The 22,965-nt window shown below is 52.6% G+C and overlaps 2 protein-coding genes across 2 annotated transcripts in view; both read right to left on the bottom strand.

Moving 5' to 3' along the window:
• Window positions 1-239: 239 nt before the first annotated feature.
• Window positions 240-21,324, bottom strand: LOC135288698 (A-kinase anchor protein 8-like). The gene is made up of 14 exons (XM_064402083.1): window positions 21,221-21,324; window positions 18,875-18,907; window positions 17,945-18,123; window positions 17,702-17,745; window positions 16,284-16,839; window positions 13,529-13,643; window positions 11,926-11,972; window positions 11,100-11,136; window positions 9,531-9,633; window positions 8,480-8,621; window positions 6,551-6,656; window positions 5,489-5,619; window positions 2,763-2,858; window positions 240-1,245 (listed from the first exon to the last, which is right to left on the bottom strand). Exons 1-14 carry the CDS (start codon window positions 21,228-21,230, stop codon window positions 574-576), a joined length of 2,271 nt encoding a protein of 756 aa, XP_064258153.1. The 5' UTR covers window positions 21,231-21,324; the 3' UTR covers window positions 240-573.
• Window positions 21,325-21,465: 141 nt separating this feature from the next.
• The window catches only part of DNMT1 (DNA methyltransferase 1), a 40,598-nt gene continuing 39,098 nt past the window's right edge, over window positions 21,466-22,965 (bottom strand). Inside the window, 1 exon segment of the mRNA XM_064401981.1 lies at window positions 21,466-21,469. Within this exon segment, the coding sequence (XP_064258051.1) occupies window positions 21,466-21,469 (4 nt within the window).

The following is a 22,965-nucleotide window of genomic DNA, read 5'->3' as shown; positions in this document are numbered from 1 at the left end:
CCATTTTTTTCCCAGGAATTCCCAAAAATCTTCCACAAAATTCCATTTTCCCCTCAGAAATTCCCAGAAAACCCCAGGAAATTCATTTTTTTCCCCAGGAACTCCCAGAAAAAATCCAAAGAAATTCCATTTTTTCCCTAGGAATTCCCAAAAACCCCCAGGAAATTCAGGTTTTTTCCCAGGAATTCCCAAAAAATCCAAAGAAATTCCATTTTCCCCCCAGAAATTCCCAGAAAACCCCAGGAAATTCCATTTTCCCCCCAGAAATTGCCAGGAAATTCCATTTTTTTCCCAGGAATTCCCAAAAATCTTCCACAAAATTCCATTTTCCCCTCAGAAATTCCCAGAAAACCCCAGGAAATTCAGTTTTTTCCCCAGGAATTCCCAAAGAAATCCAAAGAAATTCCATTTTTTCCCTAGGAATTCCCAAAAACCCCCAGGAAATTCATTTTTTTCCCAGGAATTCCCAAAAAATCCAAGGAAATTCCGTTTTTCCCAGTTTTTCCCAGGAATTCCAGGCGGGGCCGGGCTGATCCAGGGCTGCCTCCGGGTCCCTCTCCCTGGGGCAGGAATTCACTCCTGGAACCTTCCGGAACCTTCCTCTGCCTCCGGGGACCCCTCGGGATTCAGGGAATTCGGGGAATTCGGGGAATTTGGGGAATTTGGGGATTTTTCCACGCCTGTGTCTGTCCCTGGTCCCTTTTCCTGCTTTTTGGCCGCTGCAATTTCCTCGGGATTTTCCTTTTCCTCGGGATTTTCCTCCAAATTTTTGGGATTTTCCTCCGAATCCTCCGGATTTTTGGGACTTTCTTCAGAATCCTCAGGATTTTGGGGATTTTCCTCGAGATTCTCCGCGGGATTTTCAGGATTTTCCGTGGAATTTTCAGGATTTTCTGTGGGATTTTGCAGATTTTCTGTGGGGTTTTGCAGATTTTCCTCGGGATTTTGGGGATTTTCTGTGGAATTTCCAGGATTTTCCGCAGGATTTTCAGGATTTTCTGTGGGGTTTTCCAGATTTTCCTCGGGGTTTTGGGGTTTTTTCCGTGGGATTTTCTGGATTTTGGGGATTTTCTGTGGGATTTTCAGGATTTTCTGTGGGATTTTCAGGATTTTCTGTGGGATTTTCAGGGTTTTCTTCAGGATTTTGGGGGTTTTCCTCGGGATTTTGGGGGTTTTCCTCGCTGCTCCTTCCCCTTCCTCGTGCTCCTCCTTCTCCTCGGCATCATCCGTGAAGGGATTTTCTCCCTGGAAAGAAAATTCCCAAAAATCCCAAGGAATTCTCACCCCCCACTGCCCCGAATCCTGAAAAAATATGGGAATATTCCCAACCCCCCCTCAAAACCTCCAAATATTCCCAAAATCAAAAAAAATCCCCAAAAATCCCCCTCAAAACATCAAAAATTCCCCCCAAATTATCCCAAAGAAATCCTCAAAAATCCAAAATATTCCCAAAAAAGCCTCAAAACTTAAAAAAAACCCAAACCAAAACAAACCCCTGAAAATTAAAAAAAAAAAACAAAAACAAACAAAACCAAACCCCTAATATTCCCCAAAAACCCCCAAAACTCCTGAATATTCCAAAAAAACCCAAAAGCCCTGAAAATTCCCAGTAAACCCCCCAAAACCCTCTGAAAATTCCAAAAAGAACACCGAAAACTCCCAAAAAAAAAGCCCCAAAAATTCCCCAAAAAGCCCTGAAAATTCCCAAAAAACCCCAAACCCCAGGAAAATTCAAAAAAACCCCCAAAACCTCTTCAAAAATCCAAAATATTCCCCAAAAAAACCCTGAAAAATCCCCAAAAATCTCCCTCAAAGCCCTGAAAATTCCACCCAAAACCCCAAATTCCCAATGAAGCCCCAAAAATTCAAAAAAAACACCCAAAAACTCCCGAAAATCCAAAAAACCCCAAAACCCCCTGAAAATTAAAAAAAAAACCTTAAAACCCCAAAAAACTCCCAAAACCTCTTCAAAAATCCAAACAATTCTCAAAAAAACCCTGAAAAATCCCCAAAAATCTCCCTTAAATCCCCCAAAAATTCCCAAAAAACTCCCAAAAATTAAAAAAAAAAAAACCAAAAATTCCCTAAAATTCCCCAAAAATTCCCAAAAAAAACCCCAAAAAATCCCCAAAAAAACCCCAAAAATTCCCAAAAAAACCCCAAAAATTCCTAAAAAAACCCCCAAAAATTCCCTAAAATTCCCAAAAAAACCCCCAAAAAATCCCCAAAAATCCCCCCAAAATTCCCTAAATTTCCTCAAAAATTCCCAAAAAAACCCCGAAAAATTTCCCAAAAAACCCCCAAAATTCCCTAAAATTCCCCAAAAATTCCCAAAAAAACCTCCCCAAAAATTCCCAAAAAACCCCCAAAAAACCCCAAAAATCCCCCCAAAAATTCCCTAAATTTCCTCAAAAATTCCCCAAAAAACCCCCAAAATTCCCCAAAAAACCCCCAAAAATTCCCAAAAAACCCCCCAAAAATTCCCAAAAAAAAAAAAACCCCCAAAATTCCCCAAAAAACCCCCAGAATTCCCCAAAAAAAACCCCAAAAATTCCCAAAAAAACCCCAAAAATTCCCAAAAAAACCCCCAAAATTCCCCAAAAAAAACCCCCAAAATTCCCCAAAAAAAACCCCCAAAAATTCCCCAAAAACCCCCCAAAATTCCCAAAAAAACGCTCAAAATTTCCCAAACCCCCCCCAAAATTCCCCAGAATCCCCCAAAGTCCCGGAGCCCCGGAGCCGCGGGCACGGGGCGTTCCCACCTGCAGGAAGCGCTGCAGCTTGCTGCCGATCAGTTTGTTGTTGAGGATGCTCCGCGCCACCGCCAGCGACGCGCGCTTCGACTGCTCCAGCATCGCCTGCCAATTCCGCAATTCCAGGGGTTCCCAGGGAATTCCGGGAATTCCAGGGGCGTTTGAAGGGAATTCCGGGAATTTCAGGGGATTTTAAGGGGATTTCAGGGTTTTTTTTCAGGGAATTTCAGGGGTTTCCAGGAGGTTTATCAGGGAATTCCAGGGGATTTTTCAGGGAATTCCGGGGGAATTCCAGGGAATTTCAGAGGGATCCAGGGGTTTTCAGGGAATTCCGGGAATTTCAGGGGGTTCCAGGGGTTTTTAAGGGATTTCAGGGTTTTTTTCAGGGAATTTCAGGGGGTTCCAGGGGATTTCACGGAATTTCAGGGGGTTCCAGGAGGTTTATCAGGGAATTCCAGGGGATTTTTCAGGGAATTCCGGGGAATTCCAGGGGATTTCAGGGAATTTCAGAGGGATCCAGGGGGTTTTTCAGGGAATTCCAGGGAATTCCAGGGGTTTCCAAGGAATTCCGGGAATTTCAGGGGGTTTTCAGGGAATTTCAGGAGGTTTTTCAGAGAATTCCAGGGTTTTTTTCAGGGAATTCCAGGAATTTCAGGGGGTTTTCTGGGAATTTCAGGGGTTTGTAAGGAATTCCGGGAATTCCAGGGCGTTTTTCAGGGGATTCCAGGTGATTTTCCAGGGGATTTCAGGAGATTTTTCAGGGGATTTCAGGGAATTCCGGGGAGTTTGCCAGGAATTCCAGGGGATTCCAGGGGATTTTCTTAGGGGATTTCAGGGAATTCCAGGGGGATTTTCAGGAAATTCCAGGGTTTTTTTCAGGGAATTCTGGGCATTTCAGGAATTCCAGGGGATTTTCCAGGGAATTCCGGAATTTTGGATGGAACCCTCAGGACTCCCAGGACTGAGATGGATCCCCGTGCAAATCCCCAGGATTTGGGCAGATCCCCTCAGGAATTCCAGGATTTTTGGGCAGATCCCCTCAGGAACTCCGGGATTTTGGGCAGATCCCCTCAGGACTCCCAGGATTTGGGCTGGATCCCCTCAGGACTCCCGGGATTTTGGGCAGATCCCCTCAGGACTCCCAGGATTTTGGGCTGGATCCCCTCAGGACTCCCAGGATTTGGGCAGATCCCCTCAGGACTCCCAGGATTTGGGCAGATCCCCTCAGGACTCCCAGGATTTTGGGCAGATCCCCTCAGGACTCCCAGGATTTGGGCAGATCCCCTCAGGACTCCCAGGATTTGGGCAGATCCCCTCAGGACTCCCAGGATTTGGGCAGATCCCCTCAGGACTCCCAGGATTTGGGCAGATCCCCTCAGGACTCCCAGGATTTGGGCAGATCCCCTCAGGACTCCGGGATTTGGGCAGATCCCCTCAGGACTCCCAGGATTTGGGCAGATCCCCTCAGGACTCCCAGGATTTTGGGCTGGATCCCCTCAGGACTCCCAGGATTTGGGCAGATCCCCTCAGGACTCCGGGATTTGGGCAGATCCCCTCAGGACTCCCGGGATTTGGGCAGATCCCCTCAGGACTCCCAGGATTTGGGCAGATCCCCTCAGGAACCCCAGGATTTGGGCAGATCCCCTCAGGACTCCCAGGATTTGGGCAGATCCCCTCAGGACTCCCAGGATTTGGGCAGATCCCCTCAGGACTCCCAGGATTTGGGCTGGATCCCCTCAGGACTCCCAGGATTTGGGCAGATCCCCTCAGGACTCCCAGGATTTGGGGTGGCTCCCTGTGTAAATCCCAGGATTTGGGCAGATCCCCTCAGGACTCCCGGGATTTGGGGTGGCTCCCTGTGTAAATCCCAGGATTTGGGCAGATCCCCTCAGGACTCCCGGGATTTGGGCAGATCCCCTCAGGACTCCCAGGATTTTGGGCAGATCCCCTCAGGACTCCCAGGATTTGGGCAGATCCCCTCAGGACTCCCAGGATTTTGGGGCAGATCCCCTCAGGACTCCAGGATTTGGCAGATCCCCTCAGGACTCCCAGGATTTTGGGCAGATCCCCTCAGGACTCCCAGGATTTGGGCAGATCCCCTCAGGACTCCCAGGATTTTGGCTGGCTCCCCTCAGGACTCCCAGGATTTGGGCAGATCCCCTCAGGACTCCCAGGATTTGAGCAGATCCCCTCAGGACTCCCAGGATTTGGGCAGATCCCCTCAGGACTCCCGGGATTTGGGCAGATCCCCTCAGGACTCCCAGGATTTTTGGGCAGATCCCCTCAGGACTCCCAGGATTTGGGGCAGATCCCCTCAGGACTCCCAGGATTTTGGGCAGATCCCCTCAGGACTCCCAGGATTTGGGCAGATCCCCTCAGGACTCCCAGGATTTTGGGCAGATCCCCTCAGGACTCCCAGGATTTGGGCAGGATCCCCTCAGGACTCCCAGGATTTTGGCTGGCTCCCCTCAGGACTCCCAGGATTTGGGCAGATCCCCTCAGGACTCCCAGGATTTGAGCAGATCCCCTCAGGACTCCCAGGATTTGGGCAGATCCCTCAGGACTCCCGGGATTTGGGCAGATCCCCTCAGGACTCCCAGGATTTTGGGCAGATCCCCTCAGGACTCCCAGGATTTGGGCAGATCCCTCAGGACTCCCAGGATTTGGGCGGATCCCCTCAGGACTCCCAGATTTTGGGCAGATCCCCTCAGGAATCCCGGGATGTCGGGGCTCACCCGGCGGTTGTGGTTGTGCTCCGGGGACCGGAGGTGTTTCTGGATGGAGCCGAAGTGCATCGGGATCAGGAGGTCGCAGGCCGAGCAGTGAGCGGCCTCCACCTTGCGCACAAAGTGCTCCAGGCCCAGCTCTGGGGGGGGAAAAAACAGGGAATGGGAAAAACAGGGAATGGGAATGAGATTGGGATTGGGATCCCCAGGGCTCCAGGCCCAGCTCTGGGGGGGGAGAAAAAACGGGGATTGGGATTGGGATTGGGAATCCTTCTGAGATCCCCAGGGCTCCAGGCCCAGCTCTGGGGGGGAAAACAGGGAATGGGAAAAAACAGGGATTGGGAATGATATTGGGATTGGGATTGGGATCCCCAGGGCTCCAGGCCCAGCTCTGGGGGGGGAGAAAAAAAACAGGGAATGGGAAAAACAGGGAATGGGAAAAAACAGGGAATGGGATTGGGATTGGGATTGGGAATCCTGGGATCCCCAGGGCTCCAGGCCCAACTCTGGGGAGAGAAAACAGGGATTGGGATTGGGATCAGGGAAGCACCCAGGCATCCCCAGGGAATGACCTCCCCATCGCCAGCATTCCCAGGGGATGAATTCCCACCCCAGCATTCCCAAGGAAGGGATTCCCAGCATTCCCAGAGAATCCCATTCCCAGCATTCCCAGGGAATCCCACCCCCAGCATTCCCAGGGAATTCCCAGCATTTCCAGGGGATGAATTCCCAGCATTCCCAGGGATCCCATTCCCAGCATTCCCAGGGATCCCATTCCCAGCATTCCCAGGGATCCCACCCCCAGCATTCCCAGGGATCCCATTCCCAGCACTCCCAGGGATCCCAGCGCAGCATTCCCAGGGGATGAATTCCCACCCCCAGCATTCCCAGGGAAGGGATTCCCACCATTCCCAGGGATCCTATCCCCACCATTCCCAGGGATCCCATCCCCACCATTCCCAGGGATCCCATTCCCAGCATTCCTGGGAATCCCATTCCCAGCATGCCCAGGGATCCCAGCGCAGCATTCCAGGAATTCCCATCCCCAGCATTCCCAGCATTCCGGGGTACCCTGGGTCAGGTCCTGCTCCCTCTGGATCTGCTGGATGACGGCGTTGATGTCCCGGATCCCGCGGCGCCGCTCCTCCGTCTTCCGCGTCTTGTTGGCCACGTACTCCTGCAGGGAATCCCATGGGATCATCCCAAAAATCCCCGGGAAGGGGCCTGGATAACCCCCAATTCCCAAATCCCTCGTGCAGGGAATTCCCTGGGATCAGCATCCCAGAAATCCCTGGGAAGGGGCCTGGATAACCCCCAATCCCTCCTGCAGGGAATTCCCTGGATCATCCCAGAAATCCCCAATCCCTCCTGCAGGGAATTCCCTGGATCATCCCAGAAATCCCCAATCCCTCCTGCAGGGAATTCCCTGGGATCAGCATCCCAAAAATCCCTGGGAAGGGGCCTGGATAACCCCCAATTCCCAAATCCCTCCTGCAGGGAATTCCCTGGGATCAGCATCCCAGAAATCCCTGGGAAGGGGCCTGGATAACCCCCAATCCCTCCTGCAGGGAATTCCCTGGGATCATCCCAAAAAATCCCCAGCCCCTCCTGCAGGGAATTCCCTGGGATCAGCATCCCAAAAATCCCAAAACCCTCCTACAGGGAATTCCCTGGGATCATCCCAGAAATCCCCAAAACCCTCCTGCAGGGAATTCCCTGAGATTATCCCAAAAATCCCTGGGAATGGGCCTGGATAACACCCAGCCCCTCCTGCAGGGAATTCCCTGGGATCAGGCATCCCAAAAATCCCCAGCCCCTCCTGCAGGGAATTCTCCAGGATAACGAGATCCTCATCCCAAAAATTCCCCCAGGAAACAACCCCAGGTCCAGGAATGGGAAAGGGAAAAAGGGAAAAGGAGGGAAAAAGGAGAAGACAGAGAGGGGAAAAAAAGGAGAGGGAAAAAAGGAGAGGGAAAGGAACCACAGGAAAAGCAGGAAAAAAAAGGAAAAGGAGAAAAAAAACCAAGGAAAAGGAGAACAAGGAAAAGAGAGGGAAAATCAGGGAAAGGAGAGGAAGAAAAAGAAGGGAAAATAAAAGCAGGGAAAAGGAAAAAGCAGGAAAAGCAGGGAAAGCAGGAAAAGCAGGGAGAGGAGGCTCAGCTGGGTGCTGAACTGGAAATGGGAAAGGAGAGAGGGAAAGGAGGAAGAGGAGGAAGAAGAAGAAGAGGAGAGGAAGAGGAAGAGGAGGCTCAGGGTACCTGCAGAAACTCAGCTTGGTGCTGAACTGGAAATGGGAACAGGGAGAGGGAAAGCAGGGAAAGGAAAAGCAGGGAAAGGAGGGGAAGAGGAGAGGAAGAGGAGAGGAAGAAAAGGAAGAAGAGGAAGAACAGGAAAAAAGAAGAAGAAGAAGAGGAACAAGAGGAACAAAAGGAAGAGGAGGAAGAGGAGGAAGAGGAGGAAGGTGAGGGCACCTGCAGGAAGTGGGCCGTGTGCGGGGGCAGCCTGGTGCTGAACTGGAAATGGGAGAGAGGGAAATCAGGGAAATCAGGAAAAGGAAAAGCAGGAAAAGGAGGCTGAGGAGAGGAAGAGGAGAGGAAGAGGAGGAAGAGGAGGAGGAGGAAGCTGAGGCACCTGCAGGAAGTGGGCCGTGTGCGGGGGCAGCCTGGTGCTGAACTGGAAATGGGAGAGGGGAGAGGGAATGGAAGAAAAGCAGGAAGAGGAGGAAGAGGAGAGGCAGAGGAAGAGGAGGAAGAGGAGGAAGAGGAGAGGAAGAAGAAGAGGAGGAAGAGGAGGAAGAGGAGGAGGAGGAGGAAGGTGAGGGCACCTGCAGGAAGTGGGCCGTGTGCGGGGGCAGCCGCGTGCCCACGAACTGGAAATGGGAAAGGGGAGAGGGAAAGGAAAAGCAGGAAGAGGAGGAGGAGGAAGAGGAAGAAGAAGAGGAGGAAGAGGAGGAAGAGGAGGAAGAGGAGGAGGAGGAGGAGGAAGGTGAGGCTGAGGCACCTGCAGGAAGTGGGCCGTGTGCGGGGGCAGCCGCGTGCCCACGAACTGGAAGTGCTCCCGGTGGAATTTGCTCTCCAGGTGCTGCCGGATCTCGTCCTCAAAGAACGTCCGGAACTTGCAGAGAGAGCACACGAACTGGATCCTGGGGAAAAATGGGGGAAAAAATGGGGAAAAAATGGGAGAGAAAAATGGGGAAAAAATGGGAAAATGGGGGAAAAAGGGGGAAAATGGGGAAAAAATGGGAAAATGGGAGAGAAAAAATGGGGAAAATGGGGAAAAAATGGGGGAAAAATGAGGGAAAATGGGGAAAAAATGAGGGAAAATGGGGAAAAAATGGGGGAAATGGGGATAAATGGGAGAGAAAAATGGGGGAAAAATGGCAAAATGGGAGGGGAAAATGGGGGAAAATGGGGAAAAATGGGCGAAAAATGGGAAAAATGGGGGAAAATGGGGGAAAAATGGGAAAATGGGAGGGAAAATGGGAGGGAAAATGGGAAAAAATGGGAGAAAATGGGGAAAAATTCGGGAAATGGGGAAAAAGGGAGAAAAATGGCGGGAAAATGGGAAAATGGGAGGGGAAAATGGGGGAAAAATGGGGGGAAATGGGGGAAAAAAGGGGAAAAAAGGGGGAAAAAATGGGGGAAAATGGGGGAAATGGGGAAAAATGGGGGAAAATGAGGAAAAAATGGGGAAAATGGGGAAAAATGGGGAGAAATGGGGAGAAATGGGGGAAAATGGGGGAAATGGGGGGAAAATGGGGGAAAATGGGGAAATGGGAGAGAAAAATGGGAATGGGGAACAGGGGAAATGGGAACGGGGAGAGAAAAATGGGAATGGGGAAAAAAAGGAATGGGAATGGGAAAATGGGAGAGGAAAAAATGGGAATGGGAGAGAAAAATGGGAATGGGAATGGAAAAACAGGGAGAGAAAAATGGGAATGGTGGGGGAAAATGGGAAAAATGGGAGAGAAAAATGGGAAAAATGATTCCCCAAAAAGGGGGAACCCCCTAAAAAAGGGGGCAATTCCCCAAATGCAGGAGCCCGCGGGTACCTCTCGACCATGCGGTCGCGGTGCCGCTTCTTCTGGCGCTCCTGGGCTTTCCTGGCGGCCGGCAGCTTCTGCCGCAGCTGGGACAGCGGGCAGGGCTCCTCGGCTGCTGGGAACCGGAGTGCCGGGAATGCCGGGAATGCCGGGTGTCCCGGGGAATCAGCCCCAAATCCCAGGGAATCAGCCCCAAATCCCAGGGAATCAGCCCCAAATCCCGGGGAATGCAGCCCCAAATCCCGGGGAATCAGCCCCAAATCCCGGGGAATCAGCCCCAAATCCCAGGGAATCAGCCCCAAATCCCGGGGAATGCAGCCCCAAATCCCGGGGAATCAGCCCCAAATCCCAGGAAATCAGCCCCAAATCCCAGGGAATCAGCCCCAAATCCCGGGGAATCAGCCCCAAATCCTGGGGAATCAGCCCCAAATCCCGGGGAATCAGCCCCAAATCCCGGGGAATGCAGCCCCAAATCCCGGGGAATCAGCCCCAAATCCCAGGGAATCAGCCCAAAATTGCAGGGAATCCAGCCCAAAAATTCCAGGGAATCCAGCCCCAAATCCCAGGGAATCAGCCCAGAATTCCAGGGAATCCAGCCCCAAATCCCGGGGAATCAGCCCCAAATCCCGGGGAATCAGCCCAGAATCCCAGGGAATCCAGCCCCAAATCCCAGGAAATTCAGCCCAAATTCCAACGAAATCCAACCCAAAATCCATGGAAATCCAAAATCCAATAAAATCCAAAATCTCAGGAAATCCATTCCAAAATCCAAGGAAATCCATTCCAAAATCCAAGGAAATCCAGCCCAAAATCCCAGGAAATCCAGCACACAATTCCAGGAAATCTCCCAAGAAATCCAGCCCAGAATCCCAGGAAAACCAAAATCCAAGGAAATCCAGCCCAAATCCAGGAAATTCAGCCAAAAATCCCAGGGAATTCAGCCCAAAATCCCAGGAAATCCAACCCAGGATCCCAGGGAATCCCCCAGGAAATCCAGCCCAGAATCTCAGGGAAACCAAAATCCCAGGGAATCAGCCCAAATTCCAACAAAACCCAACCCAAAATCCAAGGAAATCCAAAGTCCCAGGAAATCCAGCCCAAATCCAAAGAAATCAGCCCCAAATCCCAAAAAATCCAACCCAAGGAAATCCAGCCAAAATTTCCAGGAAATCCAGCCCAAAATTCAAGGAAATCAGCCCAAATTCCAAAGAAATCCAACCCAAAGTCCAAGGAAATAAAAAATCCCAGGAAATCCAGCCCAGAATCCCACTCAAATTCCAAGGAAAACCAAATTCCAAGGAAATCCAACCCAAATTCCCAGGAAATCCAACCCGAGATCCAAGGAAAACCAAAATCCAGGAAATCAGCCCAAAATCTCCTCTGATCCCAAATTCCTGAAATTCCCTGGATCTTCCTCCTCAAATTCCTGAAATTCCCTGAATTTTTGTCCCCAAATTCCTGAAATTCCCTGGATTTTCCTCCCGAATTCCCAAAATTCCCTGGATTTCCCCTTTTCCCTCCACTCCTGGAAAAACCCCAGGAAATTCCTGGAATTTCCCCCTGGAATTCCCAACTCACCTTTCTCGGAATCTCTTCCCTCTTCATCCTCCCCTTCCTGAAAAAGCCAAAAATTCAGGAATTTTAAAGAAATCCCGGGAATTCTTCTCCCTCTGGAATTTCCCTTGGGTTTGGGAATCCCAAAATTTTGGGGGATTTTCCCAAGGGAATCTCTCAGGGATGGGAATTCCCTGGAATTTTGGGAATTCCCACATTTCCTGGGGAAAATTCCACTCCCAGCCCTTCCCCTGACCAAAATCCTCCTGGAATTCCCCCAAAATTCCAGAATTTCCCTCCCTTAAATCCCAAAATCCCAGAATTTCCCTCCCAAGATCCCAAAATCCCAGAATTTCCCTCCCTTAAATCCCAAAATTCCAGAATTTCTCTTTCCCAAATCCAAAATCCCAGAATTTTCCTCCCAAGATCCCAAAATCCCAGAATTTCCCTCCTTAAATCTCAAAATCCCAGAATTTCCCTCCCTTAAATCCCAAAATTCCAGGATTTTCTTCCCAAGATCCCAAAATCCCAGAATTTCCCTCCCTTAAATTCCAGAATTTCCCTCCCTTAAATCCCAAAATCCCAGAATTTCCCTCCCCAGATCCCAAAATCCCAGAAATTCCCTCCCTTAAATCCCAAAATCCCAGAATTTCTCTTCCCCAAATCCCAAAATCCCAGAATTTTCCTCCCAAAATTCCAGAATTTCCCTCCCCAGATCCCAAAATCCCAGAATTTCTCTTTCCCAAATCCCAAAATTCCAGAATTTTCCCTTTCCCCCACCCAAATTCCTTTGGAAATTCCCCCAAATTCTTTGGGAATTCCCCAAATTCCAGCATTTCTCCTCACTCACCCCTCTGGATTCCTCCTTTTCTCCGGATTCTCCCTCCGTGCCTTCCTCTGGAAAATAAAAAAAAACCCAAAAATTGGGAATTTGGGATAAATCCAGGATTGGTTAACTGGAATTTACGCCAAAAATTGGAATTTGGGATAAAAATATGGGATTTTCTGAGCTGCAATTCCAAGATTCAGCCCCAAAATTTGAAAATTTGGGATAAATCCACTTTTTTAAACTGGAATTTTACCCCCAAAGTTGGGAATCTGGGATAAATCCAGGATTTTTTTAGCTGCAATTCCGGGATTCAGCCCCAAAAATTGAGAATTTGGGATAAAAATCCAGGATTTTCAGAGCTGGAAATCCAAAATTCATCCCAAAAATTGGGGATTTAGGGTCAATTCCAGGGTTTTTTTGAGCCAGAATTCCAGGATTCCTCCCCCTAACTTGGGAATTTGGGCAAAATCTTGGGATTTTTTAGCTGGAATTCCAGGATTCCTCCCTCTAAATTGGGAATTTGGGGCCAATCCCGGGTTTTTTAACTGGAAATCCGGGATTGTTCCCCTTAAATCACAAATCAGGTCCCATTCCAGGGTTTTTTTTAGCTCAAATTCCAGGATTCCTCCCCCTAAATTGGGAATTTGGGCCTGATCAGGGGTGTTTGGAGCCAGAATTCCAGAATTCCTCCCCCCAGTTTGGGATAAATCCCAGGATTTCGAGCTGGAATTTCAGGATTCCTCTCCCTAAATCAGGACTTGGGTCCCAATCCCAGGATTTCGAGCTGGAATTCCAGGATTCCTGTCCCTAAATTGGGAATTTGGGGCCAATCCCGGGGGTTTTTAACTGGAAATCTGGGATTTTGCTCCCTAAAATGTGGATTTAGGACCCAATCCCAGGATTTCGAGCTGGAACTCCAGGATTCCTGTCCATAAATCAGGAATTAGGTCCCAGTCCCGGGGGTTTCAGCTGGAATTCCAGGATTCCTGCCCCTAAATCGGGAATTTGGGGCCAATCCCAGGATTTTTTAACCGGAAATCCTCCCCCTAAATCAGGAATTAAGTCCCCAATCCCAAGATTTTTTTAACTGGAAATCTGGGATTCAGCCCCCTGAAATGAGGATTCAGGTCCCAATCCCAGGATTCGAGCTGGAACTCCAGGATTCCTGTCCCTAAATCAGAAATCGGTCCCAATCCCAGGATTTCGAGCTGGAACTCCAGGATTCCTCCCCCACAGTTGGGAATTTGGGATGAATCCCAGGATTTTGAACTGGAAATCCTCCCCCAAGCTGGGAATTAGACCCTAATCCCAGGGTTTTTCAGCTGGAATTCCAGGATTTCTGCCCTCTAAATCAGGACTTGGGTCCCAATGCCAGGATTTGGAGCTGGAAACTCCAGGATTCCTGTCCCTAAATCGGGAATTTGGGATGAATCCCAGGATTTTGAACTGGAAATCCTCCCCCAAACTGGGAATCAGGTCCCAACCCCGGGGTTTTCCAGCTGGAATTCCAGGATTCCTGCCCTCTAAATCAGGACTTGGGCCCCAATGCCAGGATTTTGGGGCTGGAGTTTTAGGATTCCTGCCCCGAAGTTGGGAATTTGGGATGAATCCCGGCATTGCTGACCGTTGTCGGAGCTGGAGTTGTCGGAGCCGTCGGTGCGCGGGTTCCGCTCCTCGGCGCCGCCCGGCTGCGGCCGCCGCCGCCCCAGCGAGTCCCGGCGGGGCCGCTTGCGCTGCGGCTGGGGGGAAAACGGGGGGGAGAAACGGGGGGAGAAACGGGGAAATGGGAAATGGGGTGAGAAACGGGGAAATGGGGTGAGAAAACGGGGTGAGAAACGGGGAAATGGGAAATGGGGTGAGAAACGGGGTGAGAAACGGGGTGAGAAACGGGGAAATGGGAAATGGGGTGAGAAACGGGGTGAGAAAACGGGGTGAGAAACGGGGAAATGGGAAATGGGGTGAGAAACGGGGGAAATGGGGTGAGAAATGGGGTGAGAAATGGGGAAAATGGGGGTGAGAATGGCGGAAATGGGGAAATGGGGTGAGAAACGGGGGAAATGGGAAAAATGGGGGGAAATGGGGTGAGAAACGGGGGAAATGGGAAAATGGGGGGGGAAAACGGGGTGAGAAATGGGGAAATGGGAAATGGGGTGAGAAACGGGGAAATGGGAAATGGGGTGAGAAAACGGGGGAAATGGGGAAATGGGGTGAGAAACGGGGGAAATGGGGAAATGGGGTGAGAAACGGGGTGAGAAATGGGGAAAATGGGGGTGAGAAATGGCGGAAATGGGGTGAGAAACGGGGGAAATGGGAAATGGGGGGGGAAAAAACGGGGTGAGAAACGGGGGAAATGGGGTGAGAAACGGGGGAAATGGGGGGGGAACGGGAAAATGGGGTGAGAAACGGGGTGAGAAACGGGGGAAACGGGGTGAGAAACGGGGGAAATGGGGAAATGGGGTGAGAAACGGGGAAAATGGGGTGAGAAACGGGGTGAGAAATGGGGAAAATGGGGGTGAGAAATGGCGGAAATGGGGTGAGAAACGGGGGAAATGGGAAAAATGGGGGGGGGAAACGGGGAAAATGGGAAAAATGGGGAGGAATCGGGGTGAGAAATGGGGAAAATGGGAAAAAATGGGGGGGAACGGGGTGAGAAACGGGGGAAATGGGAAAATGGGGGGGAATTGGGGTGAGAAACGAGGAAAATGGGAAATGGGGGGGAAATGGGGTGAGAAACAGGGAAAATGGGAAAAACGGGGGTGAGAAACGGGGAAAATGGGAAAAAATGGGGGGGGAAACGGGGTGAGAAATGGGGGAAATGGGAAATGGGGTGAGAAACGGGGAAATGGGGAAATGGGGTGAGAAAACGGGGAAAATGGGGTGAGAAATGGGGTGAGAAATGGGGGAAATGCGGTGAGAAACGGGGGAAATGGGAAAATGGGGGGGAAATGGGGGTGAGAAACGGGGGAAATGGGAAATGGGGTGAGAAACGGAGGAAATGGGAAATGGGGGGGAAATGGGGGTGAGAAATGGGGGAAATGGGAAAAAATGGGGGGGAATGGGGGGAAATGGGGGGAAAAACAGGGAAAATGGGAAAATGGGGGGGAATTGGGGGAAATCAGGAGAAAAATTGGGGGAAAATCGGGGAAAATGGGAAAAATGGGGGGCAAATGAGGGGGAAAATGGGAGGAAATTGGGGTGAAAAACGGGGAAAATGGGAAAAATGGGGGAAACAGGGGGGAAATGGGGGAGAATTGGGGGAAAAACGAGGAAAATGGGGGGGAATTATGGGGAACATTATGGGGGAAAATGGGGGGAAATGGGAGGAAAAATTGGGGGAAAAATTAGGGGAAATGGTGGGGAAAATTGGAGGAAAAATTGGAGGAAAAATTGAGGGAAAATCATGGAAAAATCATGGAAAAACCATGGAAAACTCATTAAAAACCACAGAAAAGCCATGGAAAAATCATGAAAATATCATGGAAAACCATGGAGAAACCACGGAATTATCATGGAAAACCACGGAAAAATCACGGAAAAACCACGGAAAAATCATGGAAAACCATGGAATCATCACAGAAAACCATGGAATCATCATGGAAAAGCCATGGAATCCCATGAAAAAATCATGGAAAAACCATGAAAAATCACGTAAAAACCATGAAACCTCATGGAAAAACCACAAAAAATCATTTAAAAAATCACAAAAAACCACGAAAACTCATGGAAAACCATGGGAAAGTTATGGGAAAACCACGAAACATCATGGAAAACCATGGAAAAATCATGGGAAACCACAGAATTCCATGAAAAAAATCATGGAAAACCCACGAAAAATCACATAAAAACCACGAAAACTCATGGAAAAACCATGGGAAAATTAGGGAAAAACCACAGAAACCCATGGAAAAACCACGGGAAAATCATGAAAAACCATGGAAAAATCATGGAAAACCACAGAATCCCATGAAAAAACCATGGAAAACCCATGAAAAATCACATGAAACCACAGAAAATCATTTAAAAAATCACGAAAAAAACACAAAAAACTCATGGAAAACCATGGGAAAATCACGGAAAAAACCACAGAAAACCCATGGAAAACCATGGGAAAATTACGGAAAAACCACAGAAACTCATGGAAAACCACGGGAAAATCATGGAAAACCATGGGAAAACCCATGAAAAATCACATGAAACCACAGAAAATCATTTAAAAAAATCACGGAAAAACCACGGAAACTCATGGAAAACCACGGTAAATCATGGAAAAAACACCGAAACTCATGGAAAACCACGGGAAAATCACGGAAAAAACCACAAAAACTCATGGAAAACCACGGAAACCCCACAGCAATTCCGCAAAACCGGCCCCGACTCACCCTGAAGTCGGCGTCCCAGGCCTTCCAGCCCCTCCTCATCCTCTTGAGGCCGCGGAAGGCGCCGGGGAAGCCGCGGCAGGCGCCGGCCTCGGGCAGGATGTTGTGGGCGAAGAGCGACGGGAGGCGCCGGGGGGGGCCCCGCGGCTCGGCCCAGCCCCCGCGGGCCGGGAACCCCGGGAATTGCCGCTCCCGGCCCCCCCAGCCCCCCCGGGCGCCGAAGCCCTCCCGGAATTTGCCCGGGAAGTGCTGCTCCCGCCCCGGCGCCCGCCCGTAGAAGTCGCTGGCGTCGGGCTCGGCTTCGTTGGGAAATCGCCGGGATAATCGTTGGGATAGTCGGGGTAATCGTTTGGGGTAATCGTTGGGGTAATCAGGGTAATCATTAGGGTAGTCATTGGGGTAATCATTAGGGTAATCATTGGGGTAATCGTTGGGGTAATCGTTGGGATAATCGTTGGGATAATCGTTGGGATAATCGCCGGGGTAGTCGAAGGCTGCCCGGTACAGATCCCGGTGCTCGTTCACGCGCGCGTCGCCGTAGGGTTCGTACGGGTCAAACCTGAGGGGGGATTTGGGAATTTTGGGGGTTCAGCTGGGAGGGGTGGGAGGAGGATTTTTGGGGATTCCCAAGAAATGGTTTCAAGAGGTGGGATTTCAAAAAAAAAAAAAAGGGTCTGAGGGATTGGGATCGCTTTTATTCCCAAAATAATAGGTCCCAGAAGTGGACGACCTCCTTCTCCAGCCCCTTTCCCACCTTCCACCATTTCCCATCCCCTTTCCCCATTTCCCATCCCCTTTTCCCCATTTCCCATCCCCTTTCCCCATTTCCCATCCCCTTTTCCCCATTTCCCATCCCCTTTTCCCATCCCCTTTTCCCCATTTCCCATCCCTTTCCCCATTTCCCATTCCCTTTCCCCATTTTCCCATCCCCTTTCCCCATTTCCCATCCCCTTTCCCCATTTCCCATCCCCTTTCCCATTTCCTATCCCCTTTTTCCCATTTTCCCATCCCATTTCCCATCCCCTTTTCCCATTTCCCATCCCCTTCCTGATCCCCAGGATCCAATCCCAACCATCCTGGAACCCCAAATCCCAAATGCTGGATTTTTCGGGATAACCTCCCATTCCCATTCCCATTCCATTCCCATTCCCATTCCCATTCCCAATCCTATTCCATTCCCATCCCCATTCCTAATCCCAATCCCATTCCCCAAATCCCCATCCCCATTTTCCCAATCCCCATTCCCATTCCCAATCCCAATCCCATTCCCACATTCCCACCTCTCGGGGGCAGCCCCGTAGCCCCGTCCCGGCAGCCCCTCAGCCTCGCCGTGGATCCCAATCCCACATTCCCATATTCCCATTCCCGATCCCACATTCCCAATCCCATTCCCATATTCCCATTCCCAATCCCATTCCCACCTCTCCGGGGCAGCCCCGTAGCCCCGTCCCGGCAGCCCCTCGGCCTCGCCGTGGATCCCGGCTCCCCCATTCCCAATCCCAATCCCAATCCCATTCCCACCTCTCCGGGGCAGCCCCGTAGCCCCGTCCCGGCAGCCCCTCGGCCTCGCCGTGGATCCCGGCTCCCCCATTCCCAATCCCAATCCCAATCCCATTCCCACCTCTCCGGGGCAGCCCCGTAGCCGCGTCCCGGCAGCCCTCGGCCTCGCCGTGGATCCCGGCTCCCGGCTCCTGCCGCTGCTTCCCGGGGCCGTCGCCGCCCTCGGGGGCCCCGTCGGGCTCGGAGCTGCCGAGCTCCCAGGAATTGCCGGCGGCGCCGCCGAAGCCGAAGCCCCCGGAGCCCTCCTGGCCGTAGCCGTAGCCGTAGCCATAGCCCTCGTACCCTGGGAACGGGGAATGCACCGGGAATTACTGGGATTCACCGGGAATTCAGGATTCACTGGGATTCACCAGGAATTCAGGATTTACCGGGATTCACCGGGAATTCGGGAGAGCTCCAGGATTTACTGGGAATTACCAGGAATTCAGGATTCACCAGAAATTCAGGAGAGTCCCGGGATTTACCAGGAATTTGGGAGAGCTCTGGGATTCACCGGGAATTCCAGAGAATCCCAGGATTTACCGGGAATTTGGAATCATTCCCATGGAATCTGGGATCATTCCCAGTTAATTCCCATGGAATTTGGGATCCTTCCCATGGAATTTGGGATCATTCCCAGTTAATTCCATGGAATTTTGGATCGTTCCCAGTTAATTCCCGCAGAATTTGACATTGTTCCCACAGAATTTGGGATTATTCCCATTGAATTTGGGATCTCCCCTGGAATTCTTCCCTCTAATTCTCATAGAATCTGGGATCATTCCCACGGAATTTGGAATCATTCCCATGGAATCTGGGGTCATTCCCACGGAATTTGGGATCCTTCCCACAGAATTTGGGATCCTTCCCTCGGAATGGCTGAAGGAATCCCAAAAATCCCCCAATTTTGAACTCGCAGACGTTTCCCCGTTCCAAAAACGCCGATTTTTTGTTGGATCCAGCAGGAATTTGGGACTAAAATTTGGGAAAGGAGAGGTGGGAGCTTCCCGAGGGATGTGGGGATGGATCCAGGGGGAGGAAATTCCCACACTTGCCTCTGCTCGAGCCTGAATTCCAATCTCCGTACCCTAAAAAACAGCAAAATCCCAGTTAGGCTCCCAAAATCCCCCAAATTCCCCCCAAATCCCAAATTTCCATCCAAGCCTGGAAGGATTCCCAGCCCTGGGGATGTGGGGATTGTCAGGAAAGGGAAATTCCTGCTGAGAAATCGGGGGAAATTTGGGAAAAGTGGGGAAAAAGGGGGGAAAACAAGGGAAAAGTGGGAAAAAATGGGAAAAAATTAGGGAAGAATGGAAAAAGATGGGAGAAAATGGGAAAAGATGGGAAAGAAAGGGAGGAAAATGGGAAAAAAATGGGGGAAAAACAGGGAAAACAGGGAGAAAAATGGAGAAAGAATTGGGGAAAATGGGGGGAAATTGAGAAAAATGGGGTAAAGTGGGAAAGAATGGAGAAAAAAAATGGGAAAAAAACAGAGGAAAAATGAGGAAAAAAGCGAGTTGGATTCCGCTCCTGCTGTTCCCTCATTCCCCAGTGGAATTTTGGCTCTAATTAGCGGTTCCTCATTAGCACAAAAGCCCAATTAAAGGGTTTGGGCGCTCCTTCCCTGCCTCGGGGTGGGAATTCTCCTGGAATATTGCGGGGAATCGCTGCCCCGCCCCTCCAGGTGTGTCCCCAGGTGAGAGAACGGGACGGGAAATAATGGGATAAAAAACAGGGGAAAAGGGGATAAAAACGAGAAAAATGGGATAAAAACGAGGATAAATTGGATAAAAGCGAGAAAAAAAGAGATTAAAGCGGCTCGGGAGGGACCAGGCTGGGAATAAACCCGGGTTGGGGTGGAACCGGCAATTCCCGGGGCCCGGAGCAGGAGCAAATCCCAGTTTTGGGAGCAAATTCCCGGGAATTTGGGAATTCCCGGGACCGGGAGAGGCGAACGGGGCTGAACTGGGACCAAACCCCTATTTGGGGAGCAAATCCCGGTTTTTGGGATGAAAACTCCCGGCAATTGGGGCTGTCCCGGTGCCGCTCGTGCCCCGCAGGTTCCCGGAGCCCCGGGAGCTCCGGCCGAGCCCTCCCGGACACCCCCGGTCCCTCAGGGACATCCCCGGTGCCGGGGTCCCCACAACGTCCCGGAACCTCCCGGTCCCTCAGGGCTCCCCTCCGTGTCCCGGTGTCCCCTCGGTCCTTCCCAGACACCGCCAGTCCCTCACTCCCCCTCCATGTCCCGGACACCCCCGGTCCCTCACGGTCACCCCCGGTCCCGGTGTCCCACCGATCCCTCACAGACACCCCCGGTGTCCCTCACGGTCCCGGGGTCTCCCCGGTGCCCTCAGGAACAGCCCCGGTCCCTCACGGTCACTCCCAGTCCCGGTGTCCCACCGATCCCTCACAGACACCCCCGGTGTCCCTCACGGTTCCGGTGTCCCCCCAATCTCCCGGTGTCCCCCCGGTCCCTCAGGGACCTTCCCCGTTCCCTCTCCCTCCGCTCTCCCCTCACGGACCCCGCCGAGCCCCACCGGGCTCCCGCCCCGCCCGCCTCGCCCTCACCGAGCCCGCTCCTCACCGAGCCCGCCGGTCCCTCATGGACCCGCCGGTCCCTCATGGACCCCGCTCCTCACCGACCGCAGGAGCCCCTCACGGACCCGCCGCCCCTCATAGACCCCGCCGTCCCTCACGGTTCCCGCTCCTCACCGACCCCGCCGCCCCTCACCGACCCCAGGAGCCCCTTACGGTTCCCGCTTCTCACAACCCCAGGGGCCCCTCACGGACCCCGCCGCCCCTCATAGACCCCGCCGCCCCTCACGGACCCCGCTCCTCACCGAGCCCGCCGGTCCCTCACGGACCCGCCGCCCCTCATGGACCCCGCCGCCCCTCACGGACCCCGCTCCTCACCGACCCCAGGAGCCCCTCACCGACCCCAGCAGCCCCTCACGGACCCGCCGCCCCTCATAGACCCCGCCGCCCCTCAGGGTTCCCGCTCCTCACCGACCCCGCCGCCCTTCACAGACCCGCCGGCCCCTCACGGTTCCCGCCCCTCACCGACCCGCCGGCCTCTCACGGACCCCGCCGCCCCTCACAGACCCGCCGGCCCTCAGGGCTCCCGCCCCTCACGGATCCCGCAGCCCCTCAGGGCTCCCGCTCCTCACGGACCCCATCGGCCCCTCACGGTTCCCGCCCCTCACAGACCCGCCGGCCTCTCAAGGACCCCGCCGCCCCTCACAGACCCGCCGCCCTCAGGGCTCCCGCCCCTCACGGATCCCGCAGCCCCTCAGGGCTCCCGCTCCTCACCGACCCCAGCGGCCCCTCAGGGACCCCGCCGGCCCCTCCCGGTCCCGGTGCCCGCGCTCCCTCCCGTCCCCGGTGCCGCCCCCTCCCCTCACCGTAGCTCATGATGGCGGCGCCTCCTCCCCTTTCCCGGGCGGTAACGGCGCCGTGCCGGCCCCGCCCCCTCGCGATGATTGGCCGCGCCGCTCCGCCTCCCCTGCGCTGATTGGTCCGCGCGGTTTGCGCCTCCCATTGGCAGCCGGCTTTTTGTCGCTCATGGGGTTTCCCGCGACGCGATTGGTTAAAGTGAAAGTCTGCTCGATGAGGAGGCGTGGCTCCCGCCGCTCTGCCCTCCCATTGGTCAGCTAAGCCGGCTAAGGACCTATCATGTGACAGGCGCGCCTCTGGCCACGCCCCCTCGCCGCATCGCAGGCTGCTATTGGCTGCCTCCGCTGAGGCCACGCCCCCTGGCGCGCCCTCACGTGGCCTCTCGCGGCGGTGCGGTGTCACCGGGGGTCACGTGCGGCGCGTGTCACGTGTCAGCGGGGGACGGCGCCGGGGTCACGCGAGGGAGACCCCGAACCCCAAAGGGTGACCCCAAAAACGACCCCAAAAAACGACCCCAAAAAATGACCTCAAATGACCCCCAATGACCCCAAAGAACGACCCCGAACCCAAAGGGTGACCCCAAAAACGACCCCAAAAACCGACCCCAAATGACCCCCAATGATCCCAAAGAACGACCCCGAACCCCAAATGGTGACCCCAAAAAATGACCCCAAAAAACCGACCCCCAATGACCCCCAATGACCCCAAAGAACAACCCCAAATCCCAAAGGGTGACCCCAAAAACGACCCCAAAAAACCGACCCCAAATGACCCCCAATGACCCCAAAGAACGACCCGGAACAGTGACCCCGAACCCCAAGAAATTACCCCAAATAACGACCCCCAATGACCCCAAATAACGGCCCCGAACCCCAAAGGATCGCCCCAAATAACGGCCCCGAAACTCAAAGAATAACCCCAAAAAATGACCCCAAACAACAACCCCCAATGACCCCCCCATGACCCCAAAGAACGACCCCGAACCCCAAAGAATGGCCCCAAAAAATGACCTCGAACAACGACCCCGAACCCCCAATAACAACCCCGAAACCCAAAGGATGGTCCCAAAAACTGACCCCAAACAACGACCCCCAATGACCCCAAAAAATGACCCCAAATGACCCCGAACAACGACCCCCAACCCAAATAATGGCCCCAAAAAACGACCCCAAATAAGGACCCCGAACCCCCATTAGAGATCCCGAACCCCAAAGAATGACCCCAATGACCCCGAATGACCCCAAAGAACGACCCTGAACCCCAATAATGACCTCAAAGAATGACCCCGAATCCCCATCCCAGTGTCCCCAAATCCCCGTCCCAATGTCCCCATCCCAATGTCCCCAAATCCCAAAGAACGACCCCAAATCCCCGCCCCAGTGTCCCCAATGTCCCCAAATCCCAAATAATGTCCCCAAATCCCCGTCCCAATGTCCCCAAATCCCCAAATCCCCGTCCCAGTAGCTCCAGTCCCCATCCCAATGTCCCCAATGTCCCCCATTCTTGTCCCCAAATCCCTGTCCCAGTGTCCCCAATGTCCCCAAATCCCAAATCTCCAAATCCCAAATAACGACCCCAAATCCCTGTCCAAATGTCCCCATCCCAGTGTCCCCAAATAACGACCCCAAATCCCCATCCGTGTCCCCAATGTCCCCCATTCTTGTCCCCAAATCCCTGTCCCAGTGTCTCCAGATCCCAAATCCCCAAATCCCAAATCCCCAAATCCCAAATAACGACCCCAAATCCCCATCCC

This window comes from Passer domesticus, chromosome 34 (genome assembly GCF_036417665.1).
Source record: "Passer domesticus isolate bPasDom1 chromosome 34, bPasDom1.hap1, whole genome shotgun sequence".
NCBI classification, from domain to species: Eukaryota; Metazoa; Chordata; class Aves; order Passeriformes; family Passeridae; genus Passer; species Passer domesticus.
The sequence above is the reverse complement of the archived record's forward strand: the minus strand, read 5'-3'. Positions and strand labels throughout refer to the sequence as shown.

Excerpts from the sequence above, each read along its gene's own strand:
- LOC135288698 (XM_064402083.1), bottom strand. Across the intron at positions 11,973-13,528 it reads CAACTCCAGCTCCGACAACG|AGGAAGGCACGGAGGGAGAA; the intron begins GTCAGCAATGCC and ends TTTATTTTCCAG. Across the intron at positions 5,620-6,550 it reads GGAGCAGGACCTGACCCAGG|AGCTGGGCCTGGAGCACTTT; the intron begins GTACCCCGGAAT and ends TTCCCCCCCCAG.